This window comes from Paralichthys olivaceus, chromosome 13, assembly GCF_024713975.1.
Source record: "Paralichthys olivaceus isolate ysfri-2021 chromosome 13, ASM2471397v2, whole genome shotgun sequence".
Classification (NCBI taxonomy): domain Eukaryota; kingdom Metazoa; phylum Chordata; class Actinopteri; order Pleuronectiformes; family Paralichthyidae; genus Paralichthys; species Paralichthys olivaceus.
In genome coordinates this window covers 14,734,139-14,755,118 of record NC_091105.1, presented here as the reverse complement: position 1 = coordinate 14,755,118, position 20,980 = coordinate 14,734,139, and the positions used below count along the sequence as shown (strand labels likewise).

The 20,980-nt window shown below is 39.4% G+C and overlaps 1 protein-coding gene across 1 annotated transcript in view; it reads right to left on the bottom strand.

Annotated features, from left to right (window-relative positions):
- cdkal1 (CDK5 regulatory subunit associated protein 1-like 1) overlaps positions 1-20,980 on the bottom strand; it is a 214,029-nt gene that overhangs the window by 105,397 nt on the left and 87,652 nt on the right. Inside the window, exon 8 of the mRNA XM_020091374.2 lies at positions 19,371-19,474. Coding sequence (XP_019946933.1) covers positions 19,371-19,474 — 104 coding nt within the window. The remainder of the gene's footprint in view (positions 1-19,370; positions 19,475-20,980) is intronic.

The following is a 20,980-nucleotide window of genomic DNA, read 5'->3' as shown; positions in this document are numbered from 1 at the left end:
AAGAAAATGATCCAGCTATTGAGAGTCATACATTCATGTCCCTAAAATTTTAAATGATTATCTGTCATTGCTTATAACATGTGACAACAAAATTGTTCGTCTTCCAGTTCTTTGTACAAAAAACACATTTTTAGAATGAAATGATATACCCAATACAGAATGACAGTTTGATTGTATTATAGCTTTCAGTTTCCAAGAGCATGTGTATGTTTCCTAGATGAAAAGTTAACATTTAGTTTTATTAAATTTATATTTATTATTTTCTGTTGATTTCCCTTCACTGTGTGGCTGACTTCCCATGTGATTATCCAGCACAAGCAAATGCTGCCACATTTCTAACATTGAGGAAAATAGCAGGGTTTACTTACAACAGAGATAGTGTGCCTTTCATTCTCTGAATACTATCCACCACTGTATGACATATGAATGACATCAGCTGCCATTAAAACGTAATGTTAGCTGATAAAATATAAATAAATTCCTCAAAGATTCTAGTCATTTTACTTTTGGTTTGTATTCAACAGCTCTCAGTCAAATTCTTCAACTCAAGTAATCTTTGATTCACAGGCATGAGGGAAATAAACGTTTACACACACACACACACACACACAAGCATGTAAATATCAATACACACACAAGCACACACACACATTCCCACAAATCCACACACTGTAACTCACACATAAACACAACGCAGAGTTTAATTGCAGTAATTAAGCAGCTTAATTTAGAGCAATAACTGTTGATACGGTGTGTGGGTGTCTTGGCAGGTAGCATCATCATCACGGATTAACCCAACACACACTTGTATATATGCAAATATTCTCTCTCAGGCATGTTTACAGAAAATACATGCATGTGCATGCACACATGCATGTGTCTGTGCACATGCACACACGTGGATGTACATGCATATGCATGGTATTATTGAACAGCCTACACAATCCTTTAAACAACAACATGTCAGCTTTAACCTACTTTTACAGAGTTTCTGAACTACAGGCATGACCCTCTGTGCATTTGATATATAATGTCTCAATACATCAAAGCTTTGTGTGTGCATGCGCGTGTAAGTGTGTGCTCACACAATGTATGTCGAAACATAAGAAAGTGCCATAGCATACTCTATATGGGTCAAACATATTGTATGGAGATATCAAAAGTAATTGGCAGCGGGCCTGTGTGTGTGTGTGTGTGTGTGTGTGTGTGTGTGAGAGTGTGTGTTTATGCGGTGTGTGTGTTTGTGTATGTGTGTGCGAAGTATGTATATATATATATATATATATATATATATTTGTGAGCTTGTGTGTATATAAATGTACAGAGAGTAATTGGGTGAGAGGATACGATATGATCATGATAAGAGAAGTTATATCCCCTCTTTCATCTTTTCGTGTGTGTATGTGTGAATGTGTGAGTGTGTGTGTTTGTGTGTTGTCAAAGAGGAAGCATCTTGTGAATTCACCAAAGCAGAAGCACTGCCACACATAGAAGATAAGGGGGGTCTGCAGGGGCTGAGAACAGGCCTTTAACTGCCCATAATGTTGCAAGTCATTGGTAACTTCCTTGTGAACTCAGTGGAGTTATAACTAATGGACAGGAAAGATGGAGGGTAACTGATTGTTTCAATGAGTGATGAACTGTTCCACTGGAAACAGGAAGTTTCAAAGTGTTTATATCTTTGTCTTGCCTGAAGCAGGACAACAGACATTACAGCATTATTACCAGAGTACAAAGAATCAAATAACATAAGGAAAGAAAACCAAGAAACACAAAGACACAAGCCTCTTCACATCTTTGCCAACCTCTCTCCCAGTGCATCCTGGGTTATGCTCCGGCCACTTCCATCCTGATTTATAGAAGCTCTATAAATCTGATGTCTTGTATTTATATATTCTGTATTATGGTTGGAATTTCTAAGCTCTGTGCACTGTGTCGGCCTTTAGAGCGAGTCGGCTATTACAGAACAACACAGATGAGCAAACAAAGCAGCAGGAAAGAAAATGACAATAAAAGGAGATAATAAATGGGATTGTGTGAGAGCTTTTTACAGAGAGGGATTCCTTATTAATGATATGGTCAGCAATCAACAGGCCTTTTTTTCTCTCCTCATTAAGAAATGCTTTCATTAGTGTCACTTTAAAAGCAACAAACGCAATTAAACAGGAAAGTAAAAGATGCAGCTGTCACAATAGGTTGAATTTACTTGTTGATAAACTGTATGTTAATGTGATCCAAGGGCTGCGTTATCAAGGAAGTCATCACATTTGAAAGAGGCTGTCATCTGAAAATGTTTAATTGATAAATTACTTGAAAGTTGAACTGATTATCAAAACTGTCACCCATCGATCTGCTGATTAATCAGATCGTTTCAGGGAAAATCTTCCAGCGTGTTACTGTTGGTTATATCGTTGTACGAAGCACGGAGTTATCTATCAAACGGGGATTATCCAAACCGTCTCGAGATTTAACCCAATGTCAGTCTATCAAGATAATGAACTTGTACTGTACGTCATTAAAAGCACATGATTTGAGGCCAAGGGGAGGATGAATGGCTGATGGGGAGCTCGGATTAGTGGACGGGGAGGCTAAGACACAGAGCACAGAGAGTTTCAAAGGAAGCTATAGGGGCTAGATCTAATTTCTGTATGCTTCAGAGACCTCAAAAACTGTGATGCACCCAGGGCATTAGGCACACACACACACACACACACACACACACAGACACACGTTTCTACACTGCCCTCACATATGGAAATTACTTCTTATTAAAATGTCATTGAGGTGGTAATGGTTAATATCAGCTGTCAAAGAAGTCAAAGCAGTGGACACACAGGCACAGACACACACTAAAATGCGTGACATATATATCCTCACAGACACACAATATTCAGACACACATACAGTACTACAGTTGAGTTATTAATTAGACATAATAAGGTTTAACTCTAAACTAATTCAAGGCTGTTGACCTAATTTCTTGACATACTGTGTGTGTGTGTGTGTGTAGCCACTAATATGATAAATAATAATATGTCTGGTCAGTATTTATGCTAATATATTCATAACCCACTAGCAGGCATCATGTTTGTTTGTTAATTCACTTAGTGTGAGTGTGTGTGAGCGTAGGTGTGTGAGTGTGCGTGCATGTGTGAGGATACCCAGACTAACTTAAAACACACCGTGTGTGTGTGTGTGTGTGTGTGTGTGTGTGTGTGTGTGTGTGTGTGTGTGTGTGTTAATGAAGTTACTGACTCTAATATATACTGTATAACTGTATTTGCAAATGTGAAAACTTGTACGTGAACTTAGTGAGTGGATCTGTAAACATCTTATTATGTAAATGTTAATGTTTTTAAGTAAACATAATGGGTGTTGTCCATGTTAAACTTTAGACTAATGACTGGTTTGTTTACTAAGTAAACGAGCTGAGCAACAGAAAAGCTGCATGCAGGGAAACTGATCCTTATCTACCTAGTATGCAACTTTTCCTCTCAATACCTTTCCAACTCGTTTAAGTCCTTTCCCACACAACAACACTTTTACATACATAATCTGTTACTGTGTAGACTGCATGCGTTCAATACTCACACTGAAGAGAATACAAGAGGAAGTTCTGGGACACCAAAACATGAACACACCATCATCCTCCCACAGACATCCACTGTAGCCTCCTCAGGCCATGTGACGTACAGATATGAACAAACAGCTGTTGAAGTGATGGACAAGAAGATTCTCTATGCAGAGGAATGAAGAGTCCTTTTTGACTCATGTGAGAGTCAGATACACACAAAAATAAATACTGTCATATATTTGTAGTTGTAACAGTTTTAATATTTGAATTTGTTTTTATTGAATGAAAACTAATTCACAGAAGCAAGCACTTCAGCAAGAGGCAGAAGTAGGCAGAGGGACGCAGGCTAGAGACGTGTCCTAACATGTACCAGACATGTAGAGACATGTATCCAACTGTGAAACTGTGTGTGTGCAGCTGCACGTCATGGGAGACAACAAGATTATCTATTCTTCCTCGCAGATAGGAAATACTTCACCCATTTGAACCAGTCTTTAATCAGTATTATACACTGCACACAGTAAATATAAGAAAGTGTGAGTATATTTCATTCATTAAACAGACCCCCATTTTTTCACATCATCTTTTTGTGCTCAGGCTCTTCTTTTCATTTTCCTTCTCACCATACTTCAGTTGAATATTTCAGATTTGTCTTACACCCCCTCCGTTAATTCTCTTCTCTCTCTTTTTTTTTTCTTTTCTCCATCTTTCTGTCATGTTATGCAGCCGTTTACTGGTATTTACTCTCAGGCTCTTTCAGTTTGAGGATTTCTCTGCTCTGCTTCCTCTGTGTACTGGTTCATCTGTCATGCTGCCAATGTAGTGCGTAAAATCCACTTTAAATTTCTAATTCTGTTCAACGGTGTCCAAAATGATACGCCACCTGCCATAGCTCCCACTTGGTAGAGAAAACTATTCTTCTAAAGTTAACTAAAAACAGAAAGAAATAACAAATATATATATATAAGTATATATATTTCCTCAGCTGCTACAGTTATAAGTGGTCTGTTTTCCCCATGTCAGTAAAACATTAACAACATACAGATCTAATGTGAGATTCCTGGTTTGGGCAAAATAACTAAAACTGAGCGACCTATTACTGAATTTTTCTTTTCTTCACCCTGGTATCATATGGTTCCTACAGCTGGTTTAGCTATGTACTCATTCTGTGAACTTCCCATGTTACCTTGCATCACAGCTTAACACCTTTGAGCTGCAGTGTTTGAGACTTCTGTTCTGGAAACCGTCATTTAGAAAACAAAATAATTCTCCCCTCTCTGACTAATCTACCCATCTACACTAAGGCCTGAACATACTGAAGAGATCATCTCAGTATGATATAGTGTGAAGAGTAGACTGGTTCTTAAACTCGCTACACTGCTCCCTGAACAGGAGCGGATCTTTATAAACTCTATTTCACCCTCGTGTAACATTTCTATGCTTTAAAGCGTTCTTCTTCCTGCTGCACTGAAAACTGCTGTTTATAGTTAACAAGGTCCTCAGAGTGGACGTGAGGGAAATGAAAACAATGAAAAATAAAAGACTTACTGTTTTTGTGCTTGTATTTGCAAACAACTGCAAATGTACAGTAATGATAATGATTAACATACAATCCTATATGTTTGCATTTCTCACAGAGTCCTACATCTTGAGCTCTCTCCTCCCAAGCAGATGATAAATGTATAGAATTTCATAAGTAGTGACAGACCTACATGATTTGCATTTGTGCACGGAATCGCACACAGAGACTACACAGACTAAATAAACACATGTGTAGGTATGGACTCATTATTTTGATTTCATACTCTATGTTTTATTGCAGGTTTTAAGAAACTAACAAACATTTAGTCAGCTGTTGTAGGAAGTAAGTTGTACAAAATATTAAGGACCGATTGGAAGTGACTTTGTTTGCATTTAGTTTCACCTTCTACTGTTAGGGCACTTTTTGAATTGGTTAATTCTTGTTTGGATTGTGTTTTTGGCTTCCCTTTGGAGTGTAATGTTCCAAAATGAAAATAATGACTTTTAATGCTCAAATAACAATAAAGCTCATTACATCCCTAAATTGTTTCAGAAGGCACATCCAAGGCTCTGACTCCAAAAAAGCTGTAATGAATTGTAAGTCTGTTCCCATCTGCAGGAAAAAGTAATGTTATTGTTTCACTGGAGTCGCGTACGCTTTCAAAATGGATCATTTCCAAGCCAAAACATATCCAACAGTTATTTTCAATTATCTTCTCTCTACTCGCACATGATAGAGATACAAATGTGCATTTCTAAGTGCAGGATGTTGTGTGTGTCATTATTAACACACAGTTATTATTTTTAGCCTCACAAAGCAGGGGTTGTTTGTTGACGGGCAATGCCATGTACAACCTGAAGCGCACAGAGGGAGAGTTCCAAGATTTAGAAGTAGCATTTACTCGAGGACATATTCAGTAGTTTCCAGCATTTGCGTCTCAGTGTGTGTGTGTTTGAGAGTATGTGCGTGCACCAGCTGCCCCCTCCCCCCTCCCCCATAGCCCTTTCATGTCACCCAACACCAGGGGCTCATGGCTGTGGCCACGGGTGGTCCACTATGTGAGAACTGGTTCCTGCAGGGGGTGTGAAGAGACCCCCTGATGCTATCAAAATATACATATACCACAGGGGGACAAACACACAAACAGCCACAAGAATGTGCACTCAAACACACACAAACACTGTGCCAAGCTGCAAATTATACTCAGAGGATGTGGGTGTCTTTTTCCAAATTGTAAAATAAAGGCAGTTTATTTCATGTCTGCCATTACTACTATCCACATACCATTTGGTTACAAACACAAGAATGAAAAAGATGAGTTGAACAAGACAATGAACCGATTTAAAAAATAGAAAAAGGACGTGCAGGTTATCCCTGTGTACGCTGTGTGTCTAACTATTCACCGTTATCTTTACTCCTCTGAATTGAAATATCTGTGCACTTGCCATCAAACTAAGTGAAACACAAATGTCATAGTTAAGCTGAGTCTAAAAAGCAGATAATAATAAAACAACACAAATTCATGATTTTTTCCTGGGGGGATATGGGGGCGGGGAGGTGTCAGACCCTAAACAGGTTAAATCAAGTAGAGGCCTCAAGGTGTATTTTAAATTTACTCAAACTGCTGAGTACTCAAGTAATGTGTGGTTTCTGTGTGTCATGCACTGGTGACTGTCTGTTAACCTGAGAGTAGAAAAGTTAAGAAATTAAAAAGTCAAGAGGAAACACTTTGGGCAGTAACACTACCTGCTTGAAATGGTTTCATCACCCATGCTAACAAACCAATCAAACGGAGGTTCTATTTAAACAACTTCCCACAAAAGACAAGTTTGGATTGTTTACTTGTGTGTTTCGGTGCCTAAAGCCTTCAATGGAGAGACTGGCACAAAAAGCAGGGCAACACCACTGACATCATGGTTTATAACTTATTTCAACACATCATGAAACAACCTCATCACACGATAGATCATGGAAAATTAATTTACAAACGAGGAATAAATAAATGCAAATACAAATAACTGCAGGGCGAACGTTTTGTTGGGTTTCTCTATTCATTCCGCTAAATGGGAGATTAAACGAGTAGCTGATGGTATGTGCCTAGAGAAAGGAACTTCAGGGTTTAGCCTTTTCATAAGCAATGTTGTTATTTATCCATCTTAATGCAGATCAGTGGTTCAACACCAGACAGCAAACTAAGTGGGAGAGAAAAATAACAGAAAGAAAGACGGCTGTTGATGGATGGATGGAGGAGTTACACGCAAACACCGAGATCGCCAGGAAAGGGAAGAAACCACCAGAGAAAATAAAACTGCAAAGCTAAAAAGAGACTGATTAAGGCAAATAGGTGATTAAGTGGGAGAGAGAGGTATAGCAGAATAAAAGGCAAGGAAAATTGATCTGAAGCAAAACAGAGATAAGAACTTGAGAGAGATGGAATTGACTGAAAATGAATGAGGGCAGATCAAAGAAGGGGAAGCTGTAATGACATAGGGAGGGAGGGAGAGAGAGAGCAGCGTGAGGAAAGAAGAGTAAAGGACTGAAAGACAGAACCATCACAGGGAGTGAGGTGGGAGTGGAGTGATGAAATGGATTCAGACAGGAAAACAGACAAACACCAGAGCAAAAGTGGGGCAGTTGCATAATTCTTTACACTGAGCAAATCATCTCAATATCTGTTTGGCTTTTCATTTTCAGTTTGTCTTCAACTGTTCTCCATAGGCTACACTTTCACTTGAATTCAAAAGATCTGGCTGATTTATCACAATTTATTCTGTTTCCTCTCTTTCTCCTTCTGGCACATTTCATTAGTCCCCCTCGTTTGAGTGCCCTCTCTTTAGCAGGTAAATGAGTTGTGTTGATCACAACATTGATGTAAGGTTCAAGTTAATTACAGGTAGAGTAACCAATTAATTGTGATGTGTGTGTTAAGTGGTGGTGCATGTGCATGCAGTGTGTGTGTGTCTGAGGCTGTGCGGGGCATAGCAGATAGGAGGAGGTTTTTAAATGTTTTTTTTTAATTAAGATAATGGTCAATTATTTTGTTTAGTATATATAACGCTAACTAGTCTACAAAATATTTGACAGGAATCGCAAACCCAAATTTTGAACAGCTTACATAACACATAAGTGTTATATATCCCATCAACAACAAGCTTCTCTTATCAATATGTTGATTTTAACAAATGGACCAAGTGATAATGTGTAACGTGGCGGTTGCTGGTAGTGGAGCACTCTGCTGCGTCTTTCAGCTCTCTGCTAAAATATTTGGTTTCTAAACAGATATACACTTCCCTCAGAATCTGAAGGGGACAGAGACAGAGCAAAAAGGAGAGTGAATATTCGACACGAGTCAGAAATAAACCATATTAACGTGAATGTTTGTGTATTCTGGGTGTTAAACTGTTATCAACTGCTTAAGGTAATAATGTGCTTACATTTCAGAGCTTATAGTATCACTATTACTTGATTTATCTTCAATGAAAATGACCTGATCTGGCATTTTCCAAATAAGGGTTAAATGGAAATATAGGCTGTAGGACTGTGATAAATCTGATCTGCACTTTCACATGATGCCTTCATTTGTGGAAATGTTTATTGCCATTACAAACACTGAAACAGTCATTAAACTGCACTACTGAGTGCCACCTAATATCCAACTGTACCTTCTATCGTGTATCTTGCACTGATCTAATGCAGTCTCCCTGCTCAGAAATCCACATGACTGAAAAATGCCACATGGCAGAAATTTTAATCCCTGCAGGTATCTTAAGGGCTTTGGTTTCGTGGCACTGCCAAAAAGCTGAAAGGGTTCAAACAAGGGACTGTGTAGATTAAACAGCCCAATTAATCTCTCCTTCTCCAGCCTAGCAAACTCCAAGTCTAGACTTCAAAGCAGACGCAAACTTGAGGACTTGAGCCACTTGTAGAGTTTTTTTCTCCTTTACACGTGTGTGTGTGTGTGTGTGTGTATGTCAACCTCATGACTCACCAAGGCTTGTGGAAACAACCTTGGAGTGGAGTGGAGTGGAGTGGAGTGACGGGTAATGAACCAGGAAGCAAAGGCTTCCTTGAAGAGGACATTAAAAATGATACATTGGATAAACAAACACACACAAAAATTACGCTTATCTTAACTGAATAAAAATGATTTTTATATCTGAAGAAAAAATAAGTGGTAATAAAACCTTGTGCAAGGAAGTCAGGTCCATTAAAAAATAAAAAATAAATGTAGGGGAAGATATGGGGTGACAATTTTGACGTTTTGACAAGTTTAGCGGGGCAGGAAGACAGGATGCAGAAGGAAAGGGAGAAAAAAATGAATAGACATTAAAAGGTAGATGCGTTATATGGAAAAAAACAATGGTCAAGATCAGCATATTAACATATAAGGTAAAATAATCCTGACCTAATATACTGACAGCTGAAATGATGATATGCAAATAATCAGCATAATATCAGGACTGAAGTACTTTTATAAACACATTTCTCCTCCTTTTCCCTCCAGTGGGATCTGGGTTTGGACACAAAGGAGGATCACAAGAGGACTGACAGGGGGTTTCCTAAAATACTTGTGAAAACTCTCTTTGAGTGGGCGATCATTACAAATATTTACAAGGTTATATTAACATATATCATAGGACAGTATCAATTCTTTCCATTTATTTTATAAATGGTGTGACTAACAGACTAACAAAGAGGAAGTTGGTATGTAAACAACAGAGCTTTCACAGCTTGGGAGAGGGAACACACATCCACACATCCACACACAAACACATAGACGGTGGCGTTTTAGGGGGAAAACTAAAAGCCAAATGTGAGTCAGAGGACTTACAGCAGTTAAACATTCTAACAGGCACAAGCCAAGTCTCGGTGTGTGTGTGTGTGTGTGTGTGAGAGAGAGAGATTGTGTGCAAAGCCAGGGAGACAAAAACAAGGCCAGTGAGCCGAGCACATGGTCTGGGTCTTAATATTAGTGTCTTACTGCCACCTATTGACTAAATGTGTTACTGCCCTCCCCTCCCCCACAGTGTTGTTCAGCAGCAAAACACTGTTGTACACATCACTTTTATTTATGAAAGGAATATGAAGAAGAACGAATGGATGGAGGAGAGAGGATATAAGAACACACTTTCCCCCCCAAAAACAACTTCATGATAAGTATTCAGAGGACCATGTATTCTTGTCTACAGCTGCTTTCATTGCCTGAAACACACAGCTCTTAATCTCCCAAAATACATTTGACAAATATCTTACTAGTGTGTGAAAATACTTTTAAAAAATAACATATCCTACAATGAGAAAAGTCCCAAAGTCCAAAATAATTTATTAAGACAGATTTCAGTAGCAGTTCTTTGTATTTCACACACAAATATAATGTACTATTAATGGAGTAATTATTAAGTACATACCTCACCTCACTGTGCCAGTGTTAAGTACATGGTAGGAAAAAAGTTGAACAGCACAATTTCAGTAATAAACAGCTGTAGAACAATACACAGAGCTACAGATATATGGCACATTGAGCAGAATATTTAATAGAACTAAGCAGTAGAGGGTAAATTCTGTTGTACTACTAAAAACTGGGTATTTATCCAAGGTTTTAACACATTTTGATAAAGTGTAATGAAGTAGGAGAGGTGTGGACACGAGTTCACAGAGGACAGAGCAGATGGTGTCTGCTGGACTTACACAATCACATGCGCGCACACACGCATAGACAAACTCTGGTGACATAATAGCACCATGCCAGGTGTGCAGTTGGTGGCCCACAGTCTGGCACTGGCTGTGAGTTGTGCGAGTGTGTGCACCCGGGTTTGTGTGTATCCCGTGCTCCCTTTGTGTGAAAGGGGCCCCCTATTCACTAGCCTCCGCTGCCAGCTTGGCACTAAATCACAGGACGAGACGGTACATGCGCACGCACAGTCGCGCACACACACAAAACCACACGTGCATGCACACACACCACCCTCTGTTGTCTTTTTGTCTTTCCTGTGAAGAGAATGAAAAGAGGTCAAACAGGAAGACGGAGGAGGGAAATGAGGGACGGCCATGCTTCAGCTGAACTTAAAGAGCAAAAGACAAAGAAAACATATTTAATATGTTTCAAGAAGGAAGATAGAAAAAGAAAAGAACTGTCGTCCTCTCTCATCTTAAGTGACTTACTTACTGAGATCTCACACGCACGCACACAAACACACACACAGACAATATCATGGCCATGCATAATGAGTGGTGGTGGAGGTGAGACTGCAGCTGGGTTGTCCAAACCTTGCCTGAGGAGACTGCCTGAGGAAATTGTGTGTGTGTGTGTGTTCTTCCTATTCTTGTGCATGGTGTGAATAAGAGTGTTTAAATTCAGACAAGCAGCATTTACCAAACAGCCAGGCGCTTGGCTCTGTATTAAACTGACAATAATGACACCACCAATGAAATATTTACAGTGAGAAGACAAGAGAAAGAGAGAGAGAGTGTTTGTGTGTTCAGACATGAGCAGTAAGAAGCAGACTGAAAGTTGGAGAGCAGAACAAACTGAACGCGTCTCTATACTCCATATCGATTGTGGCTACACTGAATGAGAAACATAACTTGTATACAAGAGGCTTTCAGTCACTTCATAGCCTTTTGCCACACCACTGACTGTGTAAGATATGTCACCCTTTCAATAAATACTGCCACTTAAAGTACCTGCGGATGAATACATTACAGTGTTGTTTGAAGCCTTATTCTCATGCTCCAGCACAAGTATGTATTCAGACTATTATTATTTAACATAATACAAGCTTTTCATTGGGCTGTCGAAGAGCAGGTACAAAGGTAAGATGAATCAAAACTATATAATAAATGCTTCAGCATTAAGCCTTGCACTGTGCTGGAGCTTTTCTTATTGCTTTCAAGTTTCACTTTCCTCAAATGCACCTTTCACTCATTTGGTTTTGTAGAGATTTTCATTATTACACTGAAAATCGAATCTTAGGGTTGCAGAATTTGTTATATATTGCGTGTGGACATCAAGCTTCCTCCTCCACTGCCTGTCAGCACCAAACACACACATGCAGCAGAGAAACTGGCAGAGAGAAGCAAGGTTGATATCATCCATTTCCATCCCAACAAAAAAGTGAAAATCTGCAGCGTGGGATTCTTCTGGACATCCCGAAAAGGAACATTGTCCTTAAAGACGAATATGCACTTGCATAAAAGGTGGACGTAAAGGCAGGCTGCCAAAGGAGGAAACACATCAAACATATTGGCCCATGTTTGAGAACACCGTCCATCTATGCAGATCAAAGTATGAGTTCCGTTCTTAACTTTAATCCCTAACTAAAACAACATGTTTAAACGTCCATCATAAAATGCTAACGCAAATTTTCCACACAATGGTTCCAGGCTACATCTGCGTTGTCTGTCCGTTTGGCAGAAACACACTGACCCTGATGTGACCCCCATAAAGAAACAGACACAAACTTTCTCAGCTTTCTCAGGCTGAGATGGGTGAGTGTAGCTGTGGGTAACGGCTCCAGACTGGATCAGTCTGGTTGAGCTGTTGCAAAACCAACAACTGGCAACTATTTCAGTCATCATTTAGAGAACTGATATTTCTCACGATTGTCAGAACTGATCAAACCAAACAAACATTAGGATTAGTTGAGGAAGTAATACATGAGTCATAGTATAACAGTCGCCTGAGTACTTTTGCTTTCAATACTTGAAATACATTTTTGTGGTAACACCTACACCTGTATTTTCGATGCTGGATTTTTACTTGGATTTTTTTAATAGAGTTCTTTTAGAGTGAGGTATAAATACTTTTACTTAAATAAAGGACATGGATCATTTCATATCAGTTTCAGATTACAGGCCTCATAATGAATAATGTGAAACACTGTGAAATTGTGATATTTCATGGGGCAGTTACCAAACCATGAAAATCTCATAACATTGCAGCCCTATTGAACCCTTCCCCTCACCTCTGACTGTGTCATGTAGAATGTATCTAACAGCAGAGCAATACTTTTTTTAACGTTGCCCTCTTTCTTTAAGTTTTTTAGGTTTTTATGTTATAAGGATAACGTGTCTCAAGTTGTGACCTGCACCCTGATCTGTGGAGTACAGCATCTTGCACCCCTGTATGGTTTAACCTGTATTATTAAGTGACAAATCAAACTATATAAAGCAAATTAAGTCAATAAACTTTAAACTTAAGACTAGTTATCACTGCTTGATGCTTCAGTACTGGGAGCAAAGAGTATGTTTGAACTCAGCGGCCGTTTTTTTGAAACAGTCTTTTCTCAGTGCAGAACAGCACATGGAGAAACTAGTGCGTGGCTGAAAAACATTAGCAAGTTATCGGACAGCAGGAGATTCAGAAAATCTATTTGCAGCTTCTCCACAAGAGCTTTCCCAGAGGATAATGAATTTGACCGCCTCCATACACACACACACAGAATTTGTTAGTGCTTGCTTGCTCAGCGGTTTTCCACAGTCTTTCCAATACTCGGCACTTTGATGGCAGTGACTCAACTATGATCAATGTGCTTCTATCAATATGAAGTCTCTCTGCCCCTCTGCCTGTATCTCTATTGCCAAATCTCAATCAATAACAGACAAATTAGAGGCAGGTTTTCTTTTAATCTTATAACCGCCATCTGTTTTACCTGACTGAATTCTAAACCTATGACTTCTATACATGTTCTCCACTCTGCAGAGAAAACACCTGACATTATCAATATAGCTACCAAACACATTCACACTCTTACATCTGCTTTGACCCTTTTAATCAGTTAAATCTGTCTCCTGCTCTCAATCCTCCAGCTTTTCTCTGCTGACCGTCACCACAAGGCTCCGTTTTTTTCCTTCTAATCGAATCTAAGGTGTAATTTAGACCTACCCACTCAAATTTAACAATACCCAAACCTGGAGGAACCGCTGACCCAGAAAGTATCATTCCTGGCCAACTTTGGCAGCCCCCTCTGCCCATGTGTCACATAGCCACAGCCGCAGAAGTAAACAGGGGCTGACACCTGTCACAGATGTTGGAGCTGGCCAACAAGCAAGCCCGCATATCTGTCTATCTATGGCTATCTGTCATATGTCATCCAGCTGGAGCCAGGGAGCTAAGCAGTGTCATTTCTGCTAATATCTGTGTTCGACACTGATGCCATCAGTCATGTGGAAACGAGAGGAAAATCAGCTGATATCTGTGGATATTAGTGGATATATTTGCCTTAGATGTATGGTGTTAGCATAAAAAATGTGATGTGTGATGTGAAAATCAAAAAGGCAACTGAAAATTTGATTATACTGTCAGCTTCATGTGCATAATCCAGACACTGTATCAGGTTTTCTTATGGAATTTAGTGCATCAACCATTTTGCACAAGGGAGAAAATCTCCAGCCTATTACAAAAATGCAATTGTGGTCATTAAGGTTTCAATAGTGAGTTGTCATATGCCTACAGTCGCTGCAGCCCAAAAAATTAAAGCTGTGTCGTGATTGCTTAGACGCATGTCACACACTAATGTAGTGTGTCATGTAGGAGTGATAGCAGTATCTATGAAGCGTCACATCCTGTTTTAGACAGGGCTGTGTCAAAAACACCCCACTGACAGTTTAAAATGACAGGGCGACAGCCACAGTGGGAGGGGGGGTTTGAGGATCGCAACAAAAATAGAGAACTCTCTCTCGTACACAGCTCTGGCTGCTCACTCTGTCTGACTGACTGGGCCCATTTCTCAGGGGCAGCCACTGTGTTCACAGCATAGGACATCTGTAGTTTCCATAGATGTTTTGTAATGTATCTTTGAATAGGAGGAGAGGAAAAAGCCAATTTCATTTTAATAAAATCAATTTTAGTTTAAATGGGCAGCACAGAAAAAGTTTAAATTAAGAAGACATGAGGATTGTTTTTAACTCTGGATCTTCTGCACTCACCTCATAGAGGAAGGTGTCTTTTTCACAACTGCTCACACAGAATAATAGGATTACACAATCCATTTTAGTATAAAGGAAAGAGAATATTAAAATTACAGTCACATTAGCTGTTACCCATAATACTGCATGTTAGGGCTGCAATTTGGACAGTAGAACTTTCTCATGTGGCAGGTACAGTTCAATTCTGATTTGTATTGCAACTGAATATTTATCATCCAAGTCCAAACAACAGACCCACACCTTGCTTTGCCCTACAGGGTTTTGCAGCCTGTCCATTGCAGTAGAAGAACAACCTTGCCGACGGACAGGCCTCACACTCAACCCTGTCACTTCAGCTAATGCACTGAGAAGGGGATTCATTTGAGGATTTCAAGAAATACAATGTCAAAGAAGGACTTTCTCTGAAACAGTAAAAATAAAATACCAATCATTCAAACAAGTCAGAACAAGGAAATAGAAAATACTGTGATCATTATAAAAAAAATATTCTGGGCTCCTAATTTTTACAACTGCTGATTTAGAAGACAGAAAATCAACAGGGAGAAGTGAGAGAAGGGAAAAGATGGAGGCTGGAAGTGTGTTTAAATTTAGAGGACAAGAGGAGAGACAGGTAGAGTCGAACAGTCACTGGTTTGTTGGCAGGTTGCTGGTGGATTTAGGTTGTTTACCTTCCATCTACTGTTCTCACCTCACGGAGAATACTGCCATCTCTAGAACTGCTCACCCAGAAGAATATGATTAAATATTTCTCTACTTCTGGCTGTTTTACACACTTCTGATAAAACACACGCACACACAAACACACACCAACCCACGCACAATCACAGTTTCCCTGTCTCTGTCACACACAAACCAAGGCATACAGACCCCCACTCTTTCTCACTCACACACCCGCATACACTTGTCATTCCCTATGACATCCCCAGCCTCCATTACCTGCATACATTAACAGACCTCTCTGATGTTAAAAATTATCCATTCATACATTTGAATAATTCAGATTATTTTAAAAGCTGTGCACTCACTCACTTTTTCTTTTTTTCCAGATGGAAAGAGAGCTATTTACCTCAAATCGCATTTGAATAAATCCCATAAATCCTTTCAAAGTTCCCTCAGATAAACCAATCAAATACCCCCGATGCGGGCTGACTGCCCAATCGAAATTAGCATTCATACTTGCAGCTTTTTCTACTATTATTATTCAAAAGACATCAAATAGCAAATCAAATTTCAGTGGGGCCCAATTTGTCTGAGATAAGAAAAAGGTGACTCAGAATGAGGGAGAAACAGGGGCACTGCTGCACTGCCATAAAGTAATTCTAAACCCAACAAAAATATTTGACAGAGTAAACAGCGTCCCTTTGCTTCATAAATGTGGCAGATGATTCTATTTGTTCAACAAAAGAGACACATATTATATGTGACAGGCAAAAAAATATATTAGATGGCCTCTTCCCAATTATTCCTGAGATGAAACTGGCTTATCACACTCGCCAGCGAGTGTGTGTGTCTGTGTGTGAGACACACAACGATAACATGGTCAACAAGCATACAACAACCAAACTCGGTTGGAAAACAGTGAGTCTTACTGTGGGCATTGGCCTTTAAATATGTATGTATTTTGTTTACGTGAGATGATAAGAGTTGCAAGGAGTGGAATACAAAAAAATGAGTGTGAGAAGACGATCGTTGACACCTTCAACAACGAGGGTAAGCAACAGAATTTAAATTTTTTTTAAGATGCACCAAAACATGTGAGTGCAAGATGTAGACATATGAAGAGCTCAGTCTGAAGGGAGAATAAATGTTACACAGGTTCACTGACAGTAAAACTGAAAGATTCTGGCTACATCCACCGCAGAGAACAGCGGAGAGACAGTGAAACCTCGTCTGTCTCCTCTCTCGTTACCCATCTCTGTCTCCATCTCATTCCAACTGTGTGTAAATCATGACAGGCGGTAACCTCCAGCTTCCTCTTTCTCTGTTTTGAAAACAACCGTCTGTGACACTCATGCTTCCTGTGTTTTAACGAATTACGAACGCACGTATGTGACCTCCAAACTGAACTTTCTGCTTTACGACTCATCACTGTGTTTGTTATGTGTTTGCTTGAGCATGTGTTGGTTTTGTAACTTGTTAACTTATTTATTAAGTTATTCATTTGTTCATTAAGGCTGTGGCTAAGTTGGATGAGTTTTTTTTGACAACTTTTTAACAAGCAGCACCCCAGGGTAAATATTTACATTACAGGTATAGTAATAAAAGTAATATGAGGCACAAAACAAACTTCTTGTCAGTAGGTTTTACACATAGAACTTCTCTCAAACAAGTTTAAAGGGCAGGTGTATCTTTACCCTGCACTGTCACCCACAGCTCGCTCTCTCTCTCTGATACACACACTCATACACACACTCATACACACACACACACACACACACACACAGACACACAGATCTAAGTTCAAGCAGCTGGTGAGTTTGCCCTTCACTGCCCACCCCCGGGCACTGCAGTGGTATGGATGCAGCTGTTTTAAAGAGTTCTGGAAGGGATTTAGAAAAAGCCATGTCCTTGTCAAGGGTATATTCTCACTTTTTATTAGCCTGATGTAAACTGAAGTGGTCCTCAGCCCAACAATAGTGCTCAGTTAAAAATTCCAGACACCCTAACCCTTGGCAGCGTGGCTGAGTTGTAAAATACTGTCCAGCATCTTTACAACTCTAGACTTCAGGTTCATGTTTCAGTTTCGTACTGATACCTGTATCAACACATCCACAGCCGACTGTGTATTTTGGACACAGTGATGTTGTCAGTTTGCAAACAGCCTTAGGCCAGAGTAAAAACAACATGGTGTTCTGGAGTCCTGCAAATCACGACTCTTAAGTAGTGTGCATTTGTGTGCCAACATTAATCTGACGACAACTCAATCCCACTGCCTCAGAGCATTGCCCTCTACAGTAAAAAGGGGTCTGTTGTTTAAACAGTAATGTGAATTTACTGCTTTAAAGTCAGCCATTAAAAAGGTTCCTAAAGCACTGGGTTGCACCAACAAGTGTGGATGATGCACTGGGAGTAAGATGTAGCTGAGTCTTTAATCAAATGGGATAATTGCACTGATGCAGGCATGTTGGTAGAACATTGTTAGAGAAGATAAATGTCTGTAGCAGAGAGCTTAGTATCACCATGAACAATGAGACGTTCAGAAGAAGCAGAGAGAGGAACTGTTCTATGATAAGTAGCACATTTGTGTCCTTTAAGCTTTTTATCTGCATTATCACTGTTAACTAGCATTCAAGTTGCAAAATGAATCATTTATCCAACTAATCTGTGAGATTATCTGACATAAATGTGTCTAAATGCAATGAGGGAAAAAAGATGGGATTTGATCATATTTAAAACAAGCTTCTTCTAAAACGTTCACGGTCAAATTCTCAGGTTGACCGACATTTAAATCATGTGCATGAGCAATGAAATGTTAATGGGATGAGACAATTGACCTGAGGTTGTTATTCTCTGGGCATGAAGATCCCAAACGCAACATCTGACATGAATTACGTGAGCAGGTTTAGTCGATATTAACATAGATATATGCATTTACACAGATGCAATAGATATTTTAGACTTAACGCCATTAAAAAATCCAACAGGCAATGCCAATAAAGAAAAAGACATAAAATACTAAGTAATATAACCTAGTCAAAGTAAGATTTGTGTTATCAATGTGTAGATTTGCCCTTGACTGACCCGCCTTGGGCTCTAATAGGCGCATGGCCTGCTGTGCTGTTGGGGATTCTGGGAGTCTACTCTCAAGGAACAGATGCCAGGGCACAACAGCTGTTCATCTGGCATCGAACTAGAGCCAACTGGCCGGACCCTCTACCCAAGAACAAAAACATCAACATGTGTTACTAAAGCCTCACCCCCTCTTAACAGGACAGGCACACAAACCGGCATAAACACTGACAACACAAAAATGCACCACACTGGAGCTAATGATGGAAACAAAAATAAACACAGTGAATTAAAAGTGACATAAAACTTAATGACAACAGCTCCAAGAACCACATTTAATCACAGACACACAAAAACAATTCAAACACACCACTGTACACTCACCAAGAATAAAGTGAACCAAACACAACCCCCTAAATCCAATAGCAGAACTTGCATTTTCACAGCACAAGTACATATAAATATATTGATCACTTTTAAAAAGTTGATCACTGGATAGTCTGTGACCTTTATTGTCACTGAAGTCCCCATTTCGAATGATTTTTGAAATGATGCAGCATATTTACACCTGATTCCACAAGTCATGTTACGTGCGTGCCACAGAGATAATGTACTCACCCTGGAAAGACTGTCTGGCTCTCTCCACTAGTTCCTCAATGGGATAACTGGCCAGGTCTCCTCTGGCATGCTTGGTCTTACAGTAAGTACAAGCATTCAGACACCTACATACAGAAACAGAGGGACAAAGAGAGAAATGAATGGCTGTTTATTATATACTGGTAAAGGAAAGAATGAGACGAGAATGAAGATGACATGAGACTTCTAAATGAAATCTACTCGTACACACGGAGAAGGAAGCATGGAGTAAATACATCTCTCTCTCTCTCTGCTAAACTGTTTATAAGGACTCCAGCTTGCTCCTAAATAACCCTGGACAGCTGCTGTCTCACTCAGACCAAGACAAGCAGAGGCAAGATTAGACTCAATGTTTTTTGGTTTTGTTTTTGGACAAAGATTCATTCAAATTGATTTTGAAAGCAAAGGAGCACGAAAAATTTAAATTAGAAACAAAATATGAAGACGAAAAACAAGAAAAGATGCTTCACACCAGATCTACAAGCACTGCGTGTTATTCACTCTGGACTTTATTTAGGATGAAGGGGGCTTTTCTTCTAAAATCACTCTTGAGAAGAAGAAGAAAGGCCGCTGTTGAGAAGACTTTTGGTATTAACTCCATTAGGCTGGAATTTCTGACCTCCAATTTTTCATACTGTTGTAAAAATACACTGCAGTCATTCCTTCTCACTCATTATTTCACTTTTGGCCTGACATTTCTGGAGACAGTTGTTAGTTGCAGTTCTAACAACTGTAGAGGATTCTGCTGAGGGAACACAAGTTAATGCAATTACTTAAATTTATGTTTGCAGGGATTCAATTAAAGGAAAAATCTTCTTTCTCATCAAGTAAATAATATTTCACACATTGATCATGATTTATCATCCCTGTCTCCTCATGTGTTCCAGTGTGGGGCAAAAAAAAGTGAGCCTGACACTCCACCCAAATTTAGGGGTTTGATTTTCTCTATAACTCAGCTGATGGTGACTAATGCTGCCACATCAAGAGTTCAATTCAAAATGGAGCCACATGTAAAATAACAGTGATGCAAAGCACAAAAAAATTCCCATAAGAAGAACACAGCAAGCCAAGCGGTGTTTTTACTAAAAACTCCAATATAATAAACAGCATGATCATCTATTAACAGCACTGCTAATACAAGAACAAAGGGCCTTTTAAGTTAAGTGTCACAATGATGAAATTAGTTTAATGTGGGATTTATACACCCCACTGCAATAACAGAAACATCTTTGTAATGATTAATTACCTTCCAATGCTGTGATATAGGGAAGCTACTGTGAGACTGAATCAGACTGCTGCAGATAATGAGCGTAAACCCTGTATCTGTCCATGACAGACTCATGGAGGAATAAAAGGGATTCCCCTGAAGCTAAAACTGGTAAACAACACACGACTGCTGCTGGACTCAAGATACAGTTATTGTCATGTTCACATGAAGTGTGTGTAAGTTGCCTCGCAGAGATTCCATGTTAGTCAATAAGAGAACTTGGCTAAAGTTGAATCATTATACTTCACTGCTGCACTTACTATTAAAAATAAAATGTCTTTAGTCAAAGTACAGTCAAGTCATTTTGTTATATAGAGTTGTTCAA